We start from the raw sequence: 25389 nt of genomic DNA on the forward strand, positions 1-25389 counted from the left end.
ACGTGGGCCTCAAGGGACACTGGTGAGAAGAGGGCAAAGTCATTATTGATAAGGCTCAGGAGCCTCTGAAGATCTGCTGGCAAGAGGCAGGAGGCAGGGCCTGCCAGAGTCTTTGCCCTGAGCTGCCTTGGAGGGCGGCCATAGAGTTGCCATGGAAACACAACCCTGGAGCTTGAGACCGGAGCCCCCACTTCTCCTACCCACACCCATGATCCCTTAGACTTTCCTGTGCCCCTTGTTTGGAGACAGTCACTTCTTGGAGAAAAGAATGTGACATGAGTCTGAGGCCAAAGCTGCAGAACTGGAGAGCACACATGTGCCACCTGCCTGGCCTGGCTGTCACTAGGGTGGGAAGCCCACCTTTCCGAACCATCTGACATTGGCTAGCTCACTTCAACCCTGCACCATCCTCCTTCTCCACAACTCACACCCATCTTCTCAGTGACCTCCCAAAAGATGTCCCCTCCTCCTACCTCTCCACCCCTTGGGCAAAGGACTTCCTCAGTCATTTTCTCACATCTCCATTTTTCAAAAAGGAATGATGTTTCACTTACACACGGTAAAATGCACAGAGCTTCAGTGTATAGTTCAATGAGTTTTGACCTGTGTACGCCTCTGTAGTCCACACCCCAATTGAAACTTGATGTTTCCTTTTTCTCTTCTTGCCCCTCCTAGATTATTTTGGAGCCTACCAATAAGGAGAAAGAGGGTGGACACCGAGAGGCAGGAGGAAGCACACAGAGAGAGCCACAGGACATCTGGAGCCTGCAGCTGGGGCTATGAGGGATGGAGCTGGGTCCAGCCAGGCTGGGATGAAGCCTTTCTGCCCTTCAACCCTGAGACTAGGTATCTTCCCAGACCAGGAAGGAAGCAAGTGAACCCCTGCCCAGCCCTGGCCAAGGCTCCCCATGGATAAGGTCCGGGAGGCTTCACCAGAGGAGTCTGAAGTGTCCTGCTTCCCCCAGGTCTTCCCACCTGGATGGCTGAGGGGTCTGCTCTACTGCTACTGCAACACCACAAGGAGGATGAATGGCATTTTGATTTCTCCAGGAGCCAAGGGGTCTGGATGCTTGAGGAAGTTTGTCCCCTCTTTGTGTAGATGAGGTTGGAAAAACTGTGCACTTCCTATGCCTGTTACATATTCATAGGTGTGGGGGATTAGGATGTGGAAATCTTTGGGATGCCATTATTCTGCCTATCCATGAAGCCAGGAACCCCCAAAGTTCAAAGATCCCAGATGTCTCTCTAGAGTCTGGACTGTTAAAACAGCTCTCCCCAGGGGAGTCGGTACAGGGAGGTGCCTTGCAGATGCCACCCTCCAGGCCCTGCCTCCCTGCCACAGAGGCACCAGAGGGACAGGGCTTCTGTGGCCATCACGTCCAGGCCCCTGCCTTACTAAAAGCCTGCGAGGACAAGTCCTCCCCGCCATGGAGGCTGGGAAATGGTCAGCAGACTTTGTGACTACCTCGCCCTCCCATCACCTCTGTCTGGGTTCCCATCTCAGTGTAAACTCCAGGAGATATCCGTCTGGTGCTTTGTTGAGTGTCTGGCACACAATGCGTGCTCAGTAAATGTTGGCTGGATGAAAAAATAAATGGGCCTAGCAACTGGCTAGACCGATGTTTTTCCTTCTACTTGTGTCCTGTCTTGTGTATAAGGCACTGAGCACAGTGTGGTCCTATCTAAGCCACATGACAAGCTGGGTCAGATTACATCTTTCAGCACCAAGAAAAAAAGGAGACAAAGTAACTGACTAGCTAGAGGTGAGAGAAAGGAGGGTGGGCAGGATTCTGAACACTCACTTTCTGATCCAGGAAGGAAGCCAAGAATAACATCAGGGTTAGAATTTGGAAGAGTAGAGCCAAGAATACCAAGAGCAAAGTACACAACACAAGCAGCAGGGACAGAAGTCTCGAAGAGCAAACCAGAATTCACAAGAGGCACAGGGACTCCGGCTATGGCAAGAGCCACACAGCATGAATCTTCCCGAGACTGCAGTGACTGTGGGCTTCCTCTCCACATGCTGACCCAGTCTCTCAGTCCAAATCCCAACATTAGCCAGAGCCCAGGCATCATCCTAAGCCTTGGCAACAAGCCTTGGTTTCATGTTCACTAAAACAGTTTTTTCCAACATGTAGACGCCAACCTTCCTTCTTCCAAAACTGATCAGTAAATGCTCACTGCTTTATTGCTAAAGTGGGCCTGCCGCTCCCATTAGAGTGACACAAATGGACCCCTCAAGGCAGTGTAGGACAGTGGTTACATGCCAAATTCCGTTGCCAGACCACCTGCCCCAGCTCCGCCACTAGTGACCTTGGGCAGGAGATATCATCTCCCCATGCCTCAGTTTCCTCTTCTGTAAGATGGAGGCTAATCATAGGACCTACCTCAGAAGGTTTTACTGTGAAGACTCAAGGAGTTCTTATAAATTAAGTGACAAACATATGCCTGAAAACATGGCTCATCCTATATAAATGTTTGCCAGTGTCGTTTGAAATAGGATAAGAGTAAAATTTTGAAAAGATGTTTCCAAAATGAATTAAGCAGGATGAGCCAAGCAATGGCCTTGTTACAAGGCAGGGATGTTTTTATGGAAATTAACAGACAAAGGGAGGCACTGTTTTACCTAAGCACATACTTGTTTTGTGTGGTTCACCAACAGCTCTCCAATCCTAGGCGTGCGTCTGGCATGTGAGCTGAAATAGAGCTAGACAGAGCCTTCCAAGTACATGTGCAAAGAGAACCCTCCGTTGTTAAAGCCACTTTCACAGAGCCCTCCCTGAGGAGCGAGGAGGCTCTGCTCTGCCTTTTATCAGAGATTATGTTTTTCTCTCTAGAAAAAGGGGCTGACAGAAGTTGCTTGGTGCCACGGGGGAGGTGTGGAAGCTCCACAGACTGTAAAGTTCTGTGCAGAGGGAAGGTATTTCTATAAGGACGATTGCTCCTCTCCAGCAGCTCAGGAGAAAACTGCAGAATTCTGCCCACCTAAAGTCCTTCAAAGTTCCTCCCTCTCTCAGGCAAATTCCTCCCACAGGTGAGAGTGGGTGGGCACTTCTCTCAGTCAAAGATGAAGGGCTCCCACCTGGGCTCTTATTGCGCAGCATTGTGCACAGTCAAAATAAACAGTGCTAGGCCGATGTCAAAGCCACGATCCGGCATCTAAGACATGGGTTCAAGGCTCAGCTCAGCTGCTTATCTTACTGTGTGACCTCAGACAACACTCTTTCTGCTCTTCTGTTTTCCTCAACTCAAATGGGAAGAATCTACCATTGCCTGGTGTACCTTCACTGCAGTGTTGACGTGGTCCAAATGGGAAGGTACTATCGGCACGTCCAGCACTGTGTGAATCCCAGTTGTTGTTATAACCAGGTGACAATCTGTAAAATCTACCCTTTCCTTGGCTTCCTTTTCATTTTCCCTTTGATTTTGAACAAATATGTATTGAGCTGTGCCTGTGTTTTGTATCAGATTGACTGAAAAGTCCACGGCTCTTCTTCTGGCCGAGGTCATGGCCAAGTCCCCTGCAGGAACTAGAGGGCCCTATTTCTGATTACCCCTTCTCCAGAGCCCCTATGCGCCACCCCCCCAATCAGACCAGCTCCTCTCCAGCCCCAGGAGTGGTCTCTGCAGCTCCTCTGTGGACTGAGGCCCTGTGGCACTTAGCTGAGGTCACCTTCAGGATATTTCCAAAATCCAACCCCATCTCAGCACCTCCCCTGATGCCATCATTGTCCAAGCCACCACCGCCTCTCACCTGGAAGCCTCCTAACTGGTCTCCATGCTCCCAGCCTTGCCCCTTCAGTCTGTTTTCAGCATAGCAGCCAGAGGCACCTTTGCAAGTGACAATCAGAGCATATTGGTAATCTGCTCAAGCCCTTCCCACGGATCTCTGTCTCACAGAGTAAATGCCACACTCCTTGCAAAAGCCTATGAAGCCCTTCTCCTGGGATTCTCCTTGACTGCACATCGGAATCACCCAGGAGCTCTAAACAATACTGAAGCTGAGTGCCCCCCCACCCCCAGAAACAGTTATCTAATTGGTCTGGGGTGTGGCCTTCGCATCAGGATTGTTTTTTAAGATTCTCCTGATGTGCAGCAGAATGTGCAGCAAGGTTGAGAACCATTGCCCTAATGATCTGCTTCCTGTTGCTCCTCTGGCCTCATCTCCAACTACTGCCCCCTTGCACACCTCGTTCCAGCCACAGGGGCCTCCTTCCTCTTCTTCAAACACAACATGGCATGCATGCTTCTGCCTCGGGGCCTTTGCACTTGTCACTTCCTCTGCCTGAAAGGTTCTCCCCCCATCCTCCAACAGTACCCCCATGGCTTGCTTCCTCTTCTCCTCCAGGTCTTTGCTCAAATGTCACCTCTTAGTGAGGTGCTCAAATGTCACCTCTTAGTGAGGAAAAATTGCAACTCCCCACTCTTGTCCCAGGTGTCTCTCTCTCCGACTTTATATTTCTCCACAGCACTCACCACCATCTAACATACTACATATTTGACTTCTTTGTTCTGTTTACTCTCTGTCTCCACCCAACTAGAATGCCAGCTCTGTGAAGCAGGGGTTTCTGTATGTTTTGTTCACTGCTTTGTCCCTTGTGTTAGTCCATTCTCATGCTGCTATGAAGAAATACCTCTGATTGGGTCATTTATAAAGGAAAGAGTTTCAATTGACTCATAGTTCCACATGTCTGGGAGGCCTCAGGAAACTTACAATCATGGTGGAAGGCACCTCTTCACAGGGTGGCAGGAGAGAGAATGAGAGCCAGCAGGGAAAATGTCAGATACTTATAAAACCATCAGATCTCACGAGAACTTACTCACTATCACGGGAACAGTATGGGGGAAACTACCCCCATGATTCAGTTACCTCCTACCTGGTCCCTCCCACAACACGTGGGGATTATGGGAACCATAATCCAAGATGAGATTTGGGTGGAGACACAGCCAAACCGTATCATCCCTGTACCTAGATTATGCTGGCACAGAAGTGCTTAATAAATGACCTGCAAGTGAAAGCATATTCTTCTCTCCCTTTGGACATCCTCAGCTGCTCTTTCATCCTAGCCCAGTCCAGTTCTCCCTGAGCCACAACCAACCATACCCAAGTATACAGTATATAGCAGGTGTTTGATGAATATCTGTGGAGCTGAACTGGATCTTCTCCCTAAAAGAACACAGTCTGCAAACCTAGCAGCAAGACCTTTCTCAAAGACTCCAGATATAAGCTCACCATGGTTTGCAGCTTTAAAAAAAAAATGTAAAAATGAGGAGAAAGAGGGGAAAACACTGTGGGGGGAGCTCACAAAAATTAATGAGATTTTCTCAGCTGAGGTACGTGCCCATATTTTTAATAATTGGGAGTAATAAGAATTCTCACTGAACCTTAAAGGAACATCCTTCTGTAACAAAGAGAGAAGTCAAGACAGACTTCTCTGTTAGATGTAACGACTTGTTAGCCCCACAAGATGGATGTACTTTAAAAACTAATTTATAGAAAAAAGATTATTCATAAAAATGCAACTAATTGGGTTAAAATGACATATTAACAGGAATGTGAGATGACTCTAGTGCCCTTAAGGAGTAAATTAAGTTGTTAATCCTCAAAATCTCTACTGGAAGAAAGCTTTGCCCCTACTCAGCTAATGGAGAAATTGAGGCTGAGGGAAGAGGAGAGTGACTTGCCTAATGCAAGCCAAGGGGACAGGCCCTGGTTGAAGCAGGAAAGGGACCCAGGAATCCAGGCGCCCAGTCCTGGCTCTGTTCCCAGCACTCTGGAGACCCCATCTCCCCACAGTCAGGTCGACAAGGTCCCGGTCACTGACTCTGCTCACCCACTGGGTCTGAGGTCAGGCAGGGGTCGGTCCAGGGGCAGGCGGTCGCTGAGGTAGGCATTGTAGCCGTAGTACTGGAACTGCTTCAGGGCCACACGCCGGCCTTCGGGGCTGAGCTCCTGGCCCCAGCGTGCAAATAGAGAGGAGTCTGTGAAGGGCTCAGCCTCTGCCTCCTCAGGCTTGGCAGGAGCCTCTGGAGAAAGAAGGAACAGGACACAGTGGGTCAGAGTGCACCCCTGCATGTGCCGTGACAATCCCTTTCCCTTCCTCACAAACAGCCTTTGGTAAAACAATCTTAGCCCCTTCTTTCAGGGGTCGCGGCTGACTTGGGTTTTCATGCTTTCCAAAGACCCATTCATCCATGAATCCATGCATTCATCTAACCCACAACCACCAGGCACAGGAGATTGAGAAATACACCTGACAAGGTCTGCTGAGAAGCTAATGGATGTGACCCTGATGCCCCATGGCTTCAAGTCAAAACCCCCTTTTTCCCCAGTCTGCCTCCCTGCCAGAGATGTTGGCCCCAGCCCTCAAACTGGGCATCTGCTTCTCTGTCCCTAGCTTGTACCCCCATTTCCTGCAATTCCTGAGCCCACCCCACATTGAGGCACCCAAGCTGGGAGTCTACTCCTCCACCCAGTTCTTGCCAGCCCTTCTCCCTCTCTTTTCACCGTCTGGTCCTGCAGTGAGTTGCCTGGTGCACCACGTGACATTCGCCTGACTGTCAGCACCCCAGCCAGACTGCCTCCTGCTGTTTCTGGACACTGCCCACCAGAATAGCGGATCCATGAAACAGGTGACAGTAAAGCCACACCCAGCCTGCCCTACGCTCTGGGCCCTGCTCATGGGAGCCCTGGTGGACTTGGTGGAGGCAGCTCAAGGCTAGCGTGTGGTTTCCCAGGAATGTCCCAGAAAAATGGAGGGGAATCACTAACGGTAAGAGCAGAGACCTTGAAGTCACACCGTCATGGATTCCAGTCACTGCTCCACCACGTACTGGCTACGTGACCATAGCACAGTCAACCTCCCAAGGCCCAAACCCTCCCACCTAGAATGCGAAGATGATAATACCCAACCACCCTCCAGAGATTGTGAGGATTCCATTAAATAAAGTGTATAAAGCATTTAGATCAGTTTATGTCTCAGAACAAGTGCACAGCCAATGGCAGTTAGGGTTATTATAGCAAGGGAAGGTTATTGAAATCTCTCTTTTATGGGAGCTAAAAGATAGATCTTACCAGGACATAGGCTGATAGTCCAGGACTTTGGAATTAGTTCCCTGGGACAGGTCATCAGGTGAATCATTTGAGGTCAGAAATCAGAGAAATTGGACAGAGATGGCAAGCCCACTGGACAGGGCCTTCTATGCTCACAAATTCATGAGGGAAGTAAGAGATGGAGCCAGGAGCCTGGAATGAGACAGTGACCAGAAAAAACAGAAGCGGGTCAGGGACAGGAGAGATAGGCAGGAGAGGCAGGCTTGGGACACCTGCCCACATCCCCTCGTTGACCTGTATGGAGCCAATGGGTGCATGGCACACCTAGGTACAGGCTGGAGATGGGCAAGGGGCTAGCGTTCTGAGGTCTTCCAGGCTGGAGAGCTTGGGGCTATCAACTGCCACCTCCACTCGTGATGCTCTCCTGAAAGCCCATCTGGAAGAGAGGAGACTGCCTGGGAACAAAAGGGAGAGCCTGCCAAAACACAGGCTCCTCCTACCATGGAAGGGGTGCTCCAGTGGCAGGAAGCCTCCATCACCGGAAGCAGGCAGAGGCTATCAAGAGTAGAAGGGGACTTAGCAAGCCCATGATCCTGAAAGCAGAGATGCCAGAAATCTCAGTGTGTGAGTTGCAAAAAGATCTGTAAATGAACTCCCAGGTGCTAAACTCACTGGGTGCACATGCATAAGGTACCTCTCCAGGCCACGTCCTCCAAATGGGACACCCCTGTAACTCCTGGGATAACCATCAGAGCTAACACTTGCAGAGTGCTCACTCCTACCATGAGCCAGCATTTTCTCTTATCAACTCATCTCACCCTATAGGGTAGGAATTGTTGTCATCTTCATTTTATATATAAAGAAAGTGAGGCACAGAGAGAATAAAAAACTTGCCCAGGTTCACACAGAAGGAAGTGTAGTAGCTGGATTTCATTCCTGGGAAGACTCTCCCCAGGCAGTGGTCACCCCACTATGCTATACAGCCTCTACATGGCAATGGGCTGCTAACGTACGTGAAATACAAAGACAAACATGGCATACCATCTCGGTGACTGATTCTCCTTAAAGACGTAAAAGCAAAGTCAGAAAATTAAACAGATTAGGATATATTGAAGAATAAAATGCAAACTATGCAAACACTTCTAAGACACAGCACTGTCAGGATTGCAGCGGCCTGCACAAAGTTCCATCCCCGAACTTGCTCATTCTTCTCCCCTACTAGGCATGCTTGAAGGGTAGCACAAGCATGCATGATCTTGAAGGTCCTTGTTATCTCTAAAAAGATGTATGACTCATTCATTTGGAATGGGGGGTAGTAAAAATCTAAATCAGTGAACCAACTGAATCATATAATATTTAAAAGAAATGTAGTTTTATTGCTCTCGAATATCTAAATGGATATTACCAAGTAAAATGAGATCAGTTAATGGAAAAGTATGATCTAAAATTAGGCCTGCATTGCATAATAATGTCATAAACATATTAAAGTCCTGGTGACACCACATGCTCCTACCTTGTCACTCAGTATGGGCAAGAATGATGACAAACTCAAAGCCAGTGAGTCCTGAAAGATGAGGTGGGGGGGCCTACAGCAGGAAAGATCTAATATTTGTTGGATTTCTGCCAAGAGTCAAGCACCACGATAGGTTATTTCCTTATTGAATGTTGCCTCTCTTCCTCCTCACTGGTGCAACTCCACAGAGCAGGACCACATCTGACTTGATCCCTGCTGGATTGCCAGCTCCTAGCACAGTAACTGCTTCTTACAAGGGACTCAATCGATCATTTCAAAATACATCAGTTAATAAGTAACCCATAGTGATTAGACATGATGAAACCAAAAGTGAAAAGGCCACCCAGTGTGTCAGTGACATCGAATAAAGGCTTGGCTTCTCCAAACTCCACATTCTTTTCTCTACACCAGGAGTGGCAAACCATGGTCCAAGGGCCACCACTTGTTTTTGTAAATAAAGTTTTATTACAACACAGTCACATCCACTTGTTAACATATTCTCTTTGGAGCTGAAGAGCAGAGCTGAGTATGTATGACAGAGATGATATGACCTGAGAATCTGAAAATACTATCTGATTCTTTAAAAAAAAAAAAAAAAAGTGTGCCACCCCTGAAACTTTCCCCAGCCCTGTCTGCCCTGTACCTTAGAGTTGACTCTCCTGAGGTAAGGAGGCCTTGCCTCTCTGAACTCTATTTAATTTTTCTTTACTTCCAAAGAATTTGGTTAAGAACACTGGCTGTGGAGTCAGAATCCTAGTGTTTATCCTCCAGCTCTACCATTTGCCAGTTTGGTCCACCTCACCGAGCCTCAGTTTCGTCTTCTGGAAAATGGGGTTGATAATAATAGTGCCTTCCTCACGGAACATTTGTGAGGATAAATGAGATGGCCAGGTAAGGAGCCTGGCACAGTGCCTAGCACATAGTAAGCTCTCCATAAACATTGCTGAAGCCCCCACGAAGCCCACAGCCCTATCGGACCGCTGGAGTTCAGATGGGAAGGTGACCTTGCCAAGGTCTCCAGCTCTGGAAGATGCTGATGCCATCCAGCCCCACATGAAGGCTCTCCATGTCCACAGACAAGTGGTCTATGCTTAACCAGACCTAGACTCCACTCCTGTCTCCAGTGAGAAAGCAGGCCTATATGGTCATCCAGCAAACGGGACCATCTTTGACATAAGGGGGATAGGCAAAGAGGCCTCAGAGAAGTGTCTGGGCTGGGTCCTCCACAGGGGTTCTGGGGTGTCTGGCACATCTGGTGATACTCAGACCCTCTGATGTCTGACATCTAGGGATGAGGCACCTTCCAGGAGTGGACTCCGGCTGAAGCCCCTGCAAAGATTCAGACCTACCTGGGCATGTCTGACCAACTGATGAGGTGACTTAAGAGAAGCACATCTCCAGGGACTGAGGACTCCCCAGGAGGGCCCATTTAAGGCAGAGATTGAGCAGGGCACAATGAACTCTGTGAGCTGCAAAGCCAGAGTGTGTGGAAGAGAGTATTTGGAGGATTCTGAGCACAACACAGAAGCTGTTACTCACCCCCTGCCCTCACCCAGCCCTGAGTACTTGTCTGGGCCCCAAGGAGAAATAGGATGAAAGGGAAAGTGAAGGGGCTGCTTCACCAGACAGCCACGCTTGGGGCCCAAGCAGTGCTTGAGTCAGGGAAGGTGGAAGGAAAGGAATGATGTGATTAGGGTAGGTTGGGGAGCCCCCAGTGGGGCCTGAGGAGACCCCCGGGCCAGGGGAAACATTACCATGCCGTGTCCTTCTCTGATCAGAACCCTCCAAGGGCCTTCCACCGCCTTCTTGTTAAACGCCTGCAAGGCCCAGCGCTCACCTCCCATCTCTGCCCCTGGTTTTCTCCTTTCCAGCAACACCAGCCACTCATCAGACTCACCAGGCACATCTCACCTGGGTGCCTCAGCTCCAGCATTTCCCTGCACATCCTTCTGGCCAGTTCCCTCACTTCTATGTCTTTACTCAAAAGTCGCTTTCTCAGCAAGCCCTATCCTGAACATCCAGCCCTCTCCCCAGTTTTTACATATATAGTCTGTGATATGGTTTGGCTGTGTCCCCACCCAAATCTCATGTTGAATTGTAGCTCCCATAATTCCCATATGTTGTGGAAGGGACCTGGTAGAGGTAATTGAATCATGGGGGCAGGTCTTTCCCGTGCTGTTCTCATGATAGTGAATAAGCCTCAAGAGATCTGATTGTTTTATAAAGGGGAGCTTCCCTGCACACTCTTTCTTACCTGTCGCCATGTAAGACATGCTTTTGCTCCTCCTTCACCTTCCACCATGGTTGTGAGTCCTCCCCAGCTTTGTGAAACTGTGAGTTCATTAAGCCTCCTTTTCTTTATAAATTACCCAGTCTCACTTACGTCTTTTTCAGCAGCATGAGAACAGACTAATACAGTCTCCATTCATTTGGCTTGTTGTTTGTTTCCCTGACCGGAACATGGCTCTGTGAGGTCAGGGATTTGCTTTGTTCTCTGTTGAGTCCCTCAGACTCAGAACAGCATCTGGCACCTAGTAGGTACTCAACCAATACCAGTAAAATGAACAAATAGGGCATTAGCAGTGGGTCGTGGTGGGAGTCAGAAAGCCCCCTGCCTACTAGAGATTCCCCAAAACTTTCAGAGGGAGTGGAAAGGGGACTGCAGTCCTGTGCCAGCAGGTAGGAGCACAAAGCCAGTGAAGGCATGGCCAGGGCAAATTCCAGCTGTGTCTGGTTAATTCCTCCCCAGTTCACTTAAGCAAATGATTGTGCACAGTTACACAGACTGACAGGGCATGCTTAAGAGCTTTTCAGGTAGTTCCACAAAATATGGTCAGTGATAAGCAATCTCCACTGCTCTCCCAGGACTCCTCTGTAAATTTCTTATACTGGAGAATTACTGGACTTCTCTCCCAAGCATCCAGAATAGGACTGTGCATGGAGTAATTACCCCGAAATATAGGGAGAAGGAAGATAAAGAGGGAGGCAGGGAGAGAAGGAGGCTGTGTCTTCTTCTTGCCTCTCTCTGTCTGTCTTTCAAATCTCACCAAGAAAGGCTCAGAATCAAAAAGACTCCACTGAAGGGTCCAAAAATCCCTCCTCCCAGAAACCCAGGCACAAAGGGCAATGAGGTGGAAAGACCCACAGACTCTAGAAAACTGACCTAAGATGCCCTCAGGAAGTGTCCAGCTCAAACCACAGAGCCACAGAGAGCCAGAGAGTCAAGCCAGGAGTTCTCTTCCTTCCTTGAAACCCAGCCCACGGTGTCCCCAGAGCTCTGGCAGACATGTTGATACCTGTCTTCCCTCCTGAGTCTCCTCAGTCTCCAAGGTGCTTGTTACAGAAATCCTCACCATCAAGCCTTGAAGGGAGGATTCCCTCCAGAGGACACTAATCACTCTACCCTTGAAGAGAAAGGTACAGTTGATGGGTCTGTGCAAAGCATGACATTTCTGACATTAACAGGCAAACAGGCTGACTCCTTCCTCATTGTTGACATTGAAATTCTCCCTGAGGGACCCAGCCAGCAGTCATTCCTGCTCATCCCCAGGGTGCAGGGAGCTGCAGCTTGGCTGGCCCTATTCAGAGAGGCTCCATGATGGCTGTGCTTCCCTTGTTTGCGGAGCCTTGGAACTCACTGTCAGCTTTGCCCACAAAGGGTGTTAGCCCCTTTTATCAGCTAAGCAATGAATATTTAAGCAAGTTTATTCTATGCCAAGCTTATTGCTTGGGTATTGAAATATTAAGATTACTCAGATGTGTTCCCTATCCTCATATAGCATCCAACTTAGTGGGAAGAGCAAACACATAGAGAATGTAATCAATGCTCTGATCAAGGGTGTATAAGATGCCATTGGGTCCCTGTAGGTGAGGGGAAATGCGGCAGAGGGAAGGCTTCCTAAAGGAAAGGATGCTTGAATTGAAGAATAAGTATGATCCTCAAGCTCACTCCAGGGCAGTACACCCCAAAGTAGAGGCCAAAAAGGACTAGGATGCAGAAGGAGGAAAGAGCAGTCTGTGGGGCTCAAGGCTGCTGGACAGGTGGCTGTACAGATCTGAAACCAAGAAGCCAGACCCAGAGCATCCAGAGCCTCAGCAGGCTGAGGGTAGCCCATGGACAGGGGCAGGAAGAACCACAGTGAAGACTGCAAGACTGAAAGCCTTGGGATTAGCGTTATTATTTGGAAATAGTTTCTGAACCTACAAGCAAGCGTTCCAAAGTCCAGCATGGTAAGCATCACAAAAAGGTACTCTTTAAAGTGGTACTGGGTGCAGTGACTCATGCCTGTAAACCTGGCACTTTGGGAGGCCAAGGTGGGCATATTGCTTGAGCCCAGGAGTTTAAGATCAGCCTGGGTAACCCCATCTCTACTAAAGATACAAAAATTAGCCGAGTATGGTGGTGTACACCTGTAGCCCCAGATACTCAGGAGGTTGAGGCAGGAGGATCACTTGAGCCCAGGAGGTCGAGGCTGCAGTGAGCTTTGCCGCTGCACTCCAGCCTAACAGAGCAAGACCCTGTCTCAAACAACACAAACAAACCACAGAATGGCAAGTGCATTATTTGGGGTCCAACTGCAGGCTGATCTTGGGTGTCTACTCTAAAAACTTTATCCCTGGAGCTGATTCCCTAGTCCAGTGTACCCCAATTCCACTGCACTGCCCCTACCTCTCCTAGAATGTATGTTTAATCAATCCCATCATAGATGAGAGAAAACTGCAGCTGGAGACGTTAAGGGGCTTATCGCTGAGCTCACAGCCCTGACCACAGCCCTACCTGCAAATTAATGCGCCAAGACGTGTTGTCTGACTTGAGGACTGGAGAAACTTTAGTCCCCAGGAGGCTATTCACTTGGTCTGTACTGGTTCATACTTGTTGTTAAACTATTGAAATACCTTCCTAGCAGTAGCAAACAGCTGCCGCCTAGAATACCTCCAGGGCCCCCCTGCAACCCCAGGTGCTCTGGCCCTTTTCTTGGAACGCTCCAGTTCTTTTCACCAATCGGCAACTCAAAGACCCAGCCAAGAGCCCTAGGACCCTGCTCTAGGCAGTGTTGAGCATTCCTGTCAATTGGTTAGTACTGTCCCTTGCCAGTTGTGTGCCAAGTATATTTTGACTACCACTTGCTTGGGTCCTTCCTAGATGGGCCCCTGTGAATGACAGCGATGGGTTTCTGGAGACCCACTCAGGTCATTTGCTTCCCCACGGTCATGCCCAGTCCTTATTGTGCATGACCTGTTTTTCATAAAGTTCTACCAACGATTACATAGGGCACCTGGGAAATGCCATAATGTGGTCTCAGTGATAATGCCCACAGTGCCTGACACACAGCCCATTGATAAGAGTGGAGCTTACAGATACATCCTGGCAGGTCCATGCTAATTCATGGAGACAGGTGGGAAGTGGGGCAGGAAAGAGCTTGCAAAGCTTTGAGCAATGAATGCAACAAAAGCCACAGCTCTGAGCGTTGTGCGTGGGGTAACTGGCCAAGCAAGAGGAGCACATCTGGAGGCCCTGCCAAGGCTTTTGAAGTTCCTGAAGCTACTGATGCTGAAAGTAGGAATTCCTGCATGAAGAGTTCTGCTTCAGTGGGCAGCCCAAACAAAGTGCTGGCCCCACTGGCTCATGCTCCAAAACTGCAGTGGTACTGAGATTGCACAATGGAGTGGAGAGGAAATGGGCTTCAGAGTGAAAGCGGTATTGTAATGCTGCCCAGCCCTCTCTAGGTTGGACTGCCTCACCTTCTAGGACCAGATCCCTGGAGATCCCCTTCTGCTGAAGTTGAGTTATTTTGCCAGCTCTTGCCATTGCTGGAGATAGAAATTCTGAGGAGCCGGTGGCTTTTTGGAGGAACTGCAGGAGAGGCTGTAGCCCAGACCTCTTCCTAGGCAAGAATCTAGTACTCATATATGCTCCTTGGATTGGAGGACAAGGGAATTGGAGGAGTCAAATGGCATGGTTGCTGCTGGAGGTCAAAGTGGTTTAGGGCTCCCACCTCAAGGCTGGGCCACAGGAATGGTCAAGTCCTGCCAAGGGGTCAGACAGAGCCACCCAGGATGCAGCTTACCTGGCTGAGGACCCCTGGCCTGCTGCCCAAGCTGGTCTGTGCACTTCTGAAAGCAGCAGCTCTGCTTCCTGTCCCTCAGGTTGAGCACCTTTAGGGAGGTGTTCCCAGGAAACCACTGGAGCCTTCTTGTTTCTTGTGGTTTACTCTGTTTACTGTGTCCCTCCCTCAGGGAGAGGGGATCGCTGAGAAGGCTTTGAGGGTGGGTGGGGAGCGGGGGCTAGCTTTTGCCCTGCAGCCAGTTCTGTAGCCACTGCTTTCTGTTTCCGCCCTCAGGCCATGCTCATAGCAAAGCTCTGGTTGTTTGGTGATGAGATCTAGAACCCAGTGAAAGGAGGCAGGAGAAACTAGGACAGGCAGGTTGGGGTGCCAGGTATCTGCCTGCCGTGGGCCCCGAGACCCTCTGTGTCTGAAGTGCACTTGGGGTACAAACCCAGATGGTCCTGTCTCCTGGTCCTCCTCCCAGAGTGTACTGGGGACCCCTTCTCTCCCCACTTCTGGGTCTGCTATTCCCTCCCTTTGGGAAAGACCCAGAGTCCCTTCAAGCCTTCGCTTTCTTCACTTGTGAGATGAAAACAGACTGTCAGGCTGCTATAAACAGTCCCTGTGAGGTCGGCTTTGGGAAAGATGAAGGCTAAGCATCAAATAATGCAGCAAGCATTGCTGAATATCCCAGATAAGAATTCATAAAGAATATTTTCCTTTTCTTCCACTCCTCACTTTAAAAACAGCTTTATTGAGGTATAATTTATGTACCATAAAACTCACCCATTTTAAATGTACAATTCAATGGTTTTTCAAAAAACTTTTCTACTCCTGCAGTGCCTTGTTGCATGCTTTATTTTGGGTTAAAAAGAAGAGGGCTAATTGAATGTTCAGAAATGTACATTTCTCTTGTCGGCTTTCAGTAAACTCCTGCTCGCTGACTTCCAATGGTGAGAAGTCACCATTATTCCCACTAAAGAGCTTGATGCTTGGGCCTTGCCCGAGAAGCCCAGACCATGCTTGCAGAGCATCAAAGCCCAGTTCACCCGAGCACTGCTAATGAGGGCAGGTCTCACACCACCACGCAGAGAGGTCACATCATAAACAGCCGGAACAGCAGCGTTCAGCCTCGGCTGCCTTCAGCTTGCCATCTGCTGCGTCGCCTTCACAGCCGGCGGACCTGCCCTCCCCCGTCTTCCAAACACCCAGCCTTGAGATCCAAATCCCAGCCTTTGTGCCTGGTCCCAGCCAAAGCCAGGCACTGAGACCTGTGGAAAGCCGGCTGGTCTGGGAGACAGGAAGCCTCAGCCTACCCTCATCTCCAACACTGGGCAAATCCCCAGCTCCCTGAGCCCTGTTTCTCTTCGTAAGGTGGAGCCAGTGTTTGTGTTTTACTTGAGAGAGAAGGGGCACTTCGGCACATCATAGCGGCACTCTTCTTATATCCAGCAAAGCAAGATGTTATGCCTCTGCTTGTGATTAGGCTCCCAAAGGACAATTTTCAGATTTTTGAAAACATCCTTTAATATGTCAAGCACCCGAATAATGTTAAGTAAATGCACTATTCTGTTGAGTGGAGGGCTTCCCTTCTTCTCTGTTTCTAGAGTTGCATTCAAACATGAGTCAAAGGTCTTTTGCCAATGGCCCCCACAATTAGGCTTTCTCTCCCTGGAATCCTCAGAGCTGCCAAAAGAACAAAGTGGAATCTGACAGCAAAGAGCTTGGAACTAATCTGGAGGAAGGAGCCCTGACAGTCTCAGGTCCAACACTATTAAAATCCTATGCACGAGGACGTTATTCAGCATGGCAAAGGCAAATCCAGGATGGCTTCCTCTGGCACCTGAACAGTGTTGCAGGGAAGAAGAGAGGCTTCTTCAGGATGCCTCAGCCCAAAGTAGGGTGGGGTCTGCCATCCAGAGAGATGCTCCACTGCAAGGCCGAGTGTAGACTTCATTAGGGGCTGAGCCCACCAGACTGAGGAGCTCTGGAGGCAGCTCTGCCCTAGATTGGCTATGTGACCCTCATCAAGCTCTTAAACCTCTCTGAAGCTCGGCTTGCTCATCTGTTGAATGGGGATAATAATTTCTATGTCTAAGCTTGTTGCAAAGATTAAGTGATATGATGAACACCAGGAAAGTGCTTAGCAAACCATCAGATATGTGGTAAAGTGTGTTAATAGTTTCCTATGGCACTGTAGCAAACCATCACAAACTTAGTAGCTTGACAATGCAAATGTACTATCTTACAGTTGTGAAAGTAAGAAGTCTGATGGGGTCTCACCAGGCTATAATCGACGTGTTGGGAGGACCATGCTCCTTTCTGGAAGCTCTGGAGGAGAGATTCTGTTTCCATGCCCTTCCCAGTTTCCAGAGGCTGCCTGCATCCCTTGGCTCATGGCCTCTTCCTCCATCTTCAAAGTCCACCACAGTGGGTCAAGTCCATCCCACACTGCAGCACTCTGATCTTCTCTTCAGCCCCCTCTGCCACATCAAGGACCCCTATGGTTGCATTAGGCCCACCTGGGCAATCCAGGCTACTCTCCATCTTTAAAAGTCAGCTGAATTCACAACTTTAATTCCATATGCAACCTTAGTTCCCTTTTGCCATGTAAGGTAACATATTCACAGGTTCCAGGGATTAGGATGTATACATCTTTGGGGAACCATTATTCTGCTGCCATAGCAAGAGTCCAATCATTGTGTGGCTTTTCCCATCTATTAAAAAGAGATTCTAATACTTCATTCACAGGGTTATAGTGAGGCAAAACACCAATAGCTGACATTTGTAAAGAGCCTACCATGTCCAACACTACTCTGAGCAAAATGGCTCTGTCCACCCCAACACTCACTGAGTGTGAACATACCCTGTACAATCTGGACGGGGCTGTCATCCAGGTTCTCCAAAGGTGCAGTGCACCTGAGGGCTGCAGGTGGCCATGAGCTGTGGAGGGGCCTTATCTCTGCCTACTCCTCCCTGACTTTGAAGGCCTTTTGGCATTTCCTCCCTCATGCACTCACTAATGAGGAAGAAAGGAGAGCCTTAGATGGTGCAAGGCAGGGACTGAGGCAGTCGCCCTCCTGCCTCCCTGTTTCTTCCTGACCCACACAGATGGAATCATTACAGTGTCCAGCTGGCTTCCTGCTACTGTTCTTTGGACTTAGGTGTTGGTATCTGGCTACTCTAAGTGTGGCTTTCAAAACTCCCTAAAGTGACAGTTCTATCAGTAGTTTGTTGTTGCTTTCATTCGGGGAGGAGGATACAGAACCCTCTGAGAAAAAATGTTAAAATTGTTTTTCTTTATAAACTACCCAGTCTCAAGTATTCTTTTATAGCAATGCAAAATGGATTAAGACAGCCAGGGATAGAGGAATTTGGCCCTGCACCCTGGGAGCTACTGGCAAGAGTTAGGGAAGGCAACTCCAGCTACGTGGGCTAGACTCAGGAAGGGTGGTAGGTGCCAGCAAAAGACCAGAGTTAGTTCAGTCTGGGCTGACATGGCAGGAAGGACAGGAAGACATCTGACTCTGCAAGCTTTGTCCAGATATTACAGGATGATCTCTCTCAGTCAGAAAAATCCCACTCCACTCCTGACGGGCTGGCACTGCTGTGTCTTTCCTCCCCTGCAAGGGGGACTTCTGGGCCTGGGTGTGTCTGAGTGCGCAGTTGGGATGGCTGGTGCAGGTAGGAGCAGCAGGGCTCAGCATGTGCACACACACTCACAGAAGTGGAAATAGCCTTGATTAGAAATTATGCAGAATGAAAGCTGCTATTAAAGGGTCAAGTTTTTACACTCCGTGCCAACTATATAAAGTACATGTAAAAAAACTCATTTTAGAGAGTGACAAATGTCTGTATCTTAGGAACCAGAATTTATATGTGCCATTACTTGCTACTTTAAAACAATCCTTTAAAGCTAGAATTCTGCCTAGGAGAGATATAATAAACTTTGAAGCACATACCATTATCCCCCTCCCCCACCTGCCACCGAGCTGACAGCCTGGAGCTGACACCCAGACTTCTAAATATACACTACACTGTTCACACATAAAACAGTGTTCCCAGTGTTTCCACACATCAATCTACTGGAATGAACAAGCCAGACCAACCCTGCTAATGTTAAAGAGGCATGCTTCCCTGACACAGACATGCAGATGGGAACAGCTGGGCCAGACAGAGAGAAAGCAGTGTGGCCCTTTGCCAGTAGGACAGCCTGTAGCCCAGCACAACGCCAGACGCCTGCTGCAGCCGTGACTCCTTTCAAGGCCCTGCTGCAAGAGTCCTTGCTTTGGGAAACCTGCAGCCTGAATGAAGCTGCAAAAATCGCGTGTGCCTTTCTTCTGTAATATTACTCTATCAAGTGCTCCCCTGTCTCAAACAGCCTCTCCCAGGAGGCGTGCCTGTTTCCAGTTTCTTTCTTCTGGTCTTAATGGGAAGCGGGGTGCTGTAGGAATAGCAGCAAGCATCAGACTTCACCCAGAGGGCAGTTAGATTACAGATCATGGGGTCCCACCCCAGAGTTTCTCATTCAGCAGTCTGAGGGGAGGTCTGAGATTGTGCATTTCTAGTAAGTTACGAGAGGATGCTAAGTCTGCTGGTCCACAGTCCCCACTCTGAGAATCACAGCTGTAGAGGAGGGGCTTCCTAGTCTTGGCTCTCAGTACATTCAGTGTGTGGCTGTGGCAAAGAAGTCTTTCCTTTTTTTTTTTTTTTTTTTTTTTTTTTTTTTTTTTTGCGATGGAGTCTTGCTCTGTCACCCAGGCTAGAGTGTGCAGTGGCATGATCTCAGCTCACTGCAACCTCCACTTCCTGGATCCAAGTGATCCTCCCACCTCAGCCTCCCTAGTAGCTGGGATTACAGGCTCCTGCCACTACACTCAGATAATATTTTTATTTTTTTAATTTTTATTTTTTTATTAGTGGTGGGGTTTCACCACGTTGGCCAGGCTGGTCTCGAACTCTTGACCTCAAGTGATCCACCCACCTTAGCCTCCCAAAGTGCTGGGATTACAAGCATGAGCCATCGCACCTGGCCCTTCTTTTTCTTTAGGCTGTCCTTTTCTCATCAGTAAACACAAGGTGATCTCTAAGATCCCTTCATGCCCTAAAACGTCACAATTCTAAGGTGGCTCAGATCACTGATTGTGGCTTACACAGGGCCTGGTGACTTTCACTCAGAAGCAGAATGTTCAGTGGAACCCTTAGGCCTCTAGTTCAGATCCAGAGAGGTTAAATGCCTCGCCTGAAGTCACACAGCCAGGCAGCAGCTGATTCTAGGACTGGGAAGTAAAAAAGGGTCCTGATGCCCTCATTCCTGCTCAGTGTTCCCTCCACCACCCAGGAGGGGTCCTGCAAAATGACTTTGGGAAAAGGCAACCTGCTCGAAGAACAAGTATTTGGGATATCAGCCAAACCCCAGAGCCTGAGCCCTGGGCACACCAGCAAACCTCCTCTCTCAGATACCCTTACCTGTGTTGGTGCCTGGGTCTAGATGTACAGCATGCACCTGCCCCTACAGGACAGGCAGGTGGGAGGGTAAGCAATGCTCTGCAGTGTGGAGAGAGAGCATATCAATCACAAGACCCTGGAACTATTAGTCCAGGCTCCCACAAGAGAGCAGGGTTCCTGTTTCCCTCAGTTATCACTGGTTGTATCCTCACACATGGACATACACACTCAGACAGACAGACAGACAGACACACACACACACAGAGAGAGAGAGAGAGAGAGAGCTCCAGAAGCCCACAGCAGCCTACAAAAGCTCATCCTGAAAACAGATTCTTCTAGCCCCAAGTGGTTGCTCACCGCATGTAGCAAGAGCATTAAAAATGTGTCATTTCAAAGATGAGAAAAGAACACTTGTAAAAACAAACTTGCAAGAAGAAATATCATTCAGTTAACTAGCCCACATCTGATTCTTTAAATGCAGTGTACGATGCAGAAGGATAAATACGAGCTAGGGCCCCGGCGAGTTTGAGGTCTGCTCACACACCCCTGGGAGCCCCAGCTGTGGTGGCCCCAGGGCTGAGCGTGCCATCACTCCCAGCAGCTGTCGGCTCACTGGACATCTTTTCATTACTGTCCTAAGTCGTAAATCTCTCACCCCCAGCAGTTACAGCTGTATTTCATCAGGGAAAAGTGGATTTGTCCTTCGAAAAAAGTGAACAAACAGGCCCTCCCAATGCCAGGCCCGGCAGGATCGGGAAAGGCTTTGAATCCACGTCAAAGAAGTCATCAAAGGAAATAGGCCATTTTCAAACAAAATCCATTTCTTGAGCATGACGGTAAAAATATTTATCACATGAAAGATGTGAAACCTTTATGATGTCTCAACGCTCTGTACTATGAATGCAGTATGTGTACGGTGGAATGTGTGCAAAAACCGTCATGCTCATGATTTTGAAAGGGGGAAAAATTAGTCCTTTCCATCTGGCAAATTCTTAATTTACCAACCCAGTCGTGCTCTGTGAGCACCTGAGGCAGAGGAAGGAGGCAGTCCCGGCCTGCAGCCAGACAAAATAAGCAAAGGTTTTGGACAAAGAAACTCTGCACATCCAAGATGTAGTGAATGGGGTCCCAAGCTTATCTATCTCTGTTAGCCATGGGCTTTGGAAAGCATCTACACTGATAGCTCCTGTACAAGGTCAGGCAAGGCTTCTTCAGTGGGTCCCAGGATTTTCCACAAAGTCTAAACATTATTCCATAATCGTGAGTTTTTGCTCCACAAATGGATTTTTAAAGTGAACAAAAAAGCCTGTGCCCAGAAAGGATCTTGAGAGGCCAAGCCAGCCTTCCCGGGAGATTCGAGGTCTCCTAGGCTCAGATCTAAGGAGGACTCTGCTCAGAGGCCCTGCAGCCCTGAAGTTCCTCCTCCACACCATGCCTCAAAGTTAGTGGGCACCCAGAGAGCGGGCACCCTGATGCATAGTCTCTCTTGGTCCCACGAACATCTCCTCTTCAGGGAGGAGGCATGGGCCCAGAGCTAATGCCCTTTTCTCCTGGTTGGTGGCTCAGAAAGAAGCTCCCTCGTGGGCCCTGGTGCACTGAGGAAGACACATTGGCTTGTCCTACTTTTTTCTGGGTACCCACAGAGAAGTGAAAATTAAAGTCTGTGAATTTGGCATTATAAATGAAATGAAATTCATTTATTCGATTAATATGCATCAAGATACAGCTGCGCAGAGAGCAGCATAGCCTAATGATGAAGTGCAAACCCTCTGAGTCACACTGCCTGAGTTTGGAGCTTGGCGTCACTACTCACTAGCTGTGTGACCTTGTACAAGTCACTTAACTTCTCTGTGCCTCCGTTTACTAATGTGGAAAATTGGGGATAATCATATTACCTAGTTCCTTGTGGGGTTATTGTGAGGACTGAATAAGTTAGTAACAGAGCCTTTCACATTCTACGGGCAACATAGCTGTTGTTACTATTTTTGTTACTGGTCAGGTGCTAGGCTGGGAGCTGGGGATGGAATTACGGGCAGTGGGGAGTTGTTGGGATGGCTGCTCATTATTTCTTGTCTTCCCCACTAGCTTCAAGTACATAGAGTACACACAGTAACTTAGAACACAAGGCAACTTCTCTATCCTTATCCCACGGGGACCCTGGGCAAGGTGCCTTAGGATACCTGAGGAAGGTCTGTTGCTGGATCCTCAACCCCATTCCTGCTGAGGTCAGGGGAGGAAGGGATGTCAAGGAGGCCACATTGGCACCGGGAGCTGAATGCCACAGTGGGAGGGTCTCTGTATTTAGATTGATTTCCCCTGAGACTGGGGAGTTGGGGTGGGCAGGGTTGTCTGTCACGCCATGTAGCCCAGGGCTAGGAAGCAGAGATTCCCACCTTATGGAGCTGTCACTGTGCATGAAAACACCAAGGATTACTCGAAGCTTGAGTGCTGCTCCCTGTGATCCTGGGGCTTGTGATCCATATCCGTGGCAGCTCAGTAGCCACAGAAACCAAAGCCACCTGGCCATGAGGTCTGGAAACATAGCTTAGGAAGGGTTAGAGTGGCCTCTGGGAACCGGAGAAGTGACAAGGCTGGAGGTGACAAGCTTCTCTGCTGTTAGGGCTGATCAGGGGTAGAGAAATGTAGTGCCTAGACCACTGCACAACTCGCTTCACCCACCTGTATAAGACATACCACAGTTGGTTCCTGGACCATGGACCCGGGCAAGGTCAGCTGGCTCCCTATTAACCTTTTCTCTTCTGCCAGGCCCCAGGAGGATGTGGAATTACTGGACAATATTTATGTAGGGTACTCAGCTATCTCTAGGGGAGGGGCTCGCACTGTCGTACTGCTGAGCAGTTCTGCCTTCTTCCCTGGCCTCACTGCATGGCTCACCAGTGCTCTGCTCAGCATAGGGAGTAGGAAGGTCTCCCAGATGTGGATATGAGCCAAAGTCAGGGCCCAAAGGAACCATAGGAGGCATCCATCCAGACCAGTGCTTCTCAGCCCTTCTCAATCATAACCTACAAGGAGAACTGTATTTTTTGCATTTCACCCATTACACACAAACACATATAAGGGAAACGAGGTTACAAAACAATCTTTAGCATGACTATGTGTGATTAACTCTGACATATTCTATTTCATTCTATAATATTCTATTAAGAAGGAATGCTGTTCATGACCTAGTAAATTGATTTCATGGCCTGCTGGGTGGGTTGTGACTCCATTTTGCAAAACACTGATCTAGATCAACGGACTGTATTTTATAAACCAATGCCACCTTTACATGAATGCTGAAATCTCTACCCTCCTTTCATGTTACTTGAAATTTGAAAACAAATTAGGTATCACAATTGAAAACAAATAAGAACAATGGCCATTTTGAAATATGATTTTTCAAAGTACATGTGCCACTTAACTTTCCCAAGATTTTGATATGGACACCCAGGAAAGGAGGGATGATCCCCCATTGAAAATAACTTATTTACAACTGAGGTTTCCAAAAGAGCCTGTGGAGCCCCTTTGGGGAAAGTGGACCCTGAAGGGGGGTGAGGGGAGTCTGAGACCCCTCTTTCCCCCTTTGCCAGAAGAGTTCTAATTTAGTCTGTTTACCTATTAGGATTATGCATAAGAAACCCTTTAAAGAAAGGGTCTGTGGCTAAAGAAGGTGTGCTTTGAACCCTGAAAGCTAATGAGTTCATCTGTCTCCTTTCTCAGGGGGAAGAATAAGGCGAAGGCATTTGTTCTATCAGAGAGGTTGGGGGACCTGCTAAAGATGACACAGAGAGGTAAAGTTGGGGCAGGAATGAGGGGGAAGCAAGACAGAAGGAAGACCTGGGCAGGGTGTTCCTGAGCTCTTCAAACCACTTCCAAAGGCCTGGCAATAGGACACACGCAGATCAATGAAAGGACCCAATTACTTGGCTTTAGGTGCAATTTCTAGAAGGCTCAGAGTAGAAAAAATTCTTACCTACTGGGAGTCAGAAGCCCTGTTTAACAGCTACATGTGTCTTTGATTAATAAAAGATGGAAAATGAACTGATCATCTCTGTGCACAGTCTGTATGTGCGGAGGAGAACGTCTTCTGAACCTGGGGCCCAGGAGGCGAGAGGCCCTTAATGGAGAGAAGATAGACATCACCGTGTGTGCCCAGCGGCTGCATACACTGCATGTGCCCATGGCAGGCAGGAGGGCTCTGCTGTCTCTCCACACTGACATGCAGAAGCCACACTGAGGATCAGGGTTCATGGCTCTATAGCAACTACTACATCAGGTGCTGCTGCCCTAACCTAGGTCACCCACGGCTCCATGGTCAGAAATCTTCCCAGTGCCACTGGTTCCGCTGCAGCTGCCACCCCTGCCCCTTCACAGAGCCCTTTCTTACCCAGAGCCAGATGAGAGAGGTGATATGACAGAGGCTTTTCTCCCAGCTTCCAGCAACATCCTCTGAACACGGCAGAGGCGCCGTGCCAGTCTGATGGCCAGATGGAGACATTCAAACGGAACCACTCTGTTTGCCAGAGCAAGCCCAGGTCCCCATCATAAATGTCCCCAAGGATTGGAATCAGCCCAGGAGACATGCCTACACACTCATGCATTGTGCACATTCAGGGCACAGACAGGCACCATGGCTGAGAACACAGTTTAACCCGAGTTCTCAATCCTGGCTACACATTAAGTCAACTGAGAATGAGATAGATCACATCAAATTAAGAATGCCCAGGCCCAACCCTGGTTGAGTCAAAATCTCTGGAGGTGGGGTTCGGGGTATCTCTTTTGTTGTATTTCCTTTCATTGTTTTCTAAACTCTCCAGGTGATTCCAATATGCAGCCAAGATTTAGAATCACTGGATTAAGGATGGTGGTTTTCAAACTTCAGTGTGTATACAAGAATCCACCTGGCAAGTTTGTTAAGATGTTCACCCCAAGTTTGTTAAGATGGAACACCCCAAGATGTTCCATCCCAAGAGATTCTAGAGAAGAAGGTCTGAGTCAGGATAATTACTAAGAAGTCATTAGAAATTATTCCCTCCCTAATCAGCAGAACTTCAAGTCAACTAGAAACATCTTAAATCTCAAATAACAAAGCAACCCTTCCTGTCTTATCCCCTGAGAAAAATACTGTAATCCTTTTGTATATCATAAATGTTGTACTGGTAAAATACCATGCCTTCTTTCAGATGTGATAATATGTTATCATTATCCTCTGTCCCACAGCCTTTGGAAGTTTAATAACTTATGACTGCAAGGTCTATTTTCCTCATCTGAACATCATAATGGTTCATCTTCCTTGCCTGAGCATGAAAAGACCCACCTCTCCAAGG

General features: G+C 48.6%; 1 protein-coding gene across 3 annotated transcripts in view; it reads right to left on the minus strand.

The window, feature by feature from the left end:
* The window catches only part of GALNT18 (polypeptide N-acetylgalactosaminyltransferase 18), a 360974-nt gene that overhangs the window by 179468 nt on the left and 156117 nt on the right, over nucleotides 1–25389 (minus strand). For all 3 annotated transcript variants that reach the window (XM_010364608.2, XM_010364609.2, XM_010364610.2), the window contains exon 2: nucleotides 5835–6027. In XM_010364608.2, coding sequence (XP_010362910.2) covers nucleotides 5835–6027 — 193 coding nt within the window. The remainder of the gene's footprint in view (nucleotides 1–5834; nucleotides 6028–25389) is intronic.

This window comes from Rhinopithecus roxellana, chromosome 15, assembly GCF_007565055.1.
Source record: "Rhinopithecus roxellana isolate Shanxi Qingling chromosome 15, ASM756505v1, whole genome shotgun sequence".
In the NCBI taxonomy this organism is placed as follows: Eukaryota; Metazoa; Chordata; class Mammalia; order Primates; family Cercopithecidae; genus Rhinopithecus; species Rhinopithecus roxellana.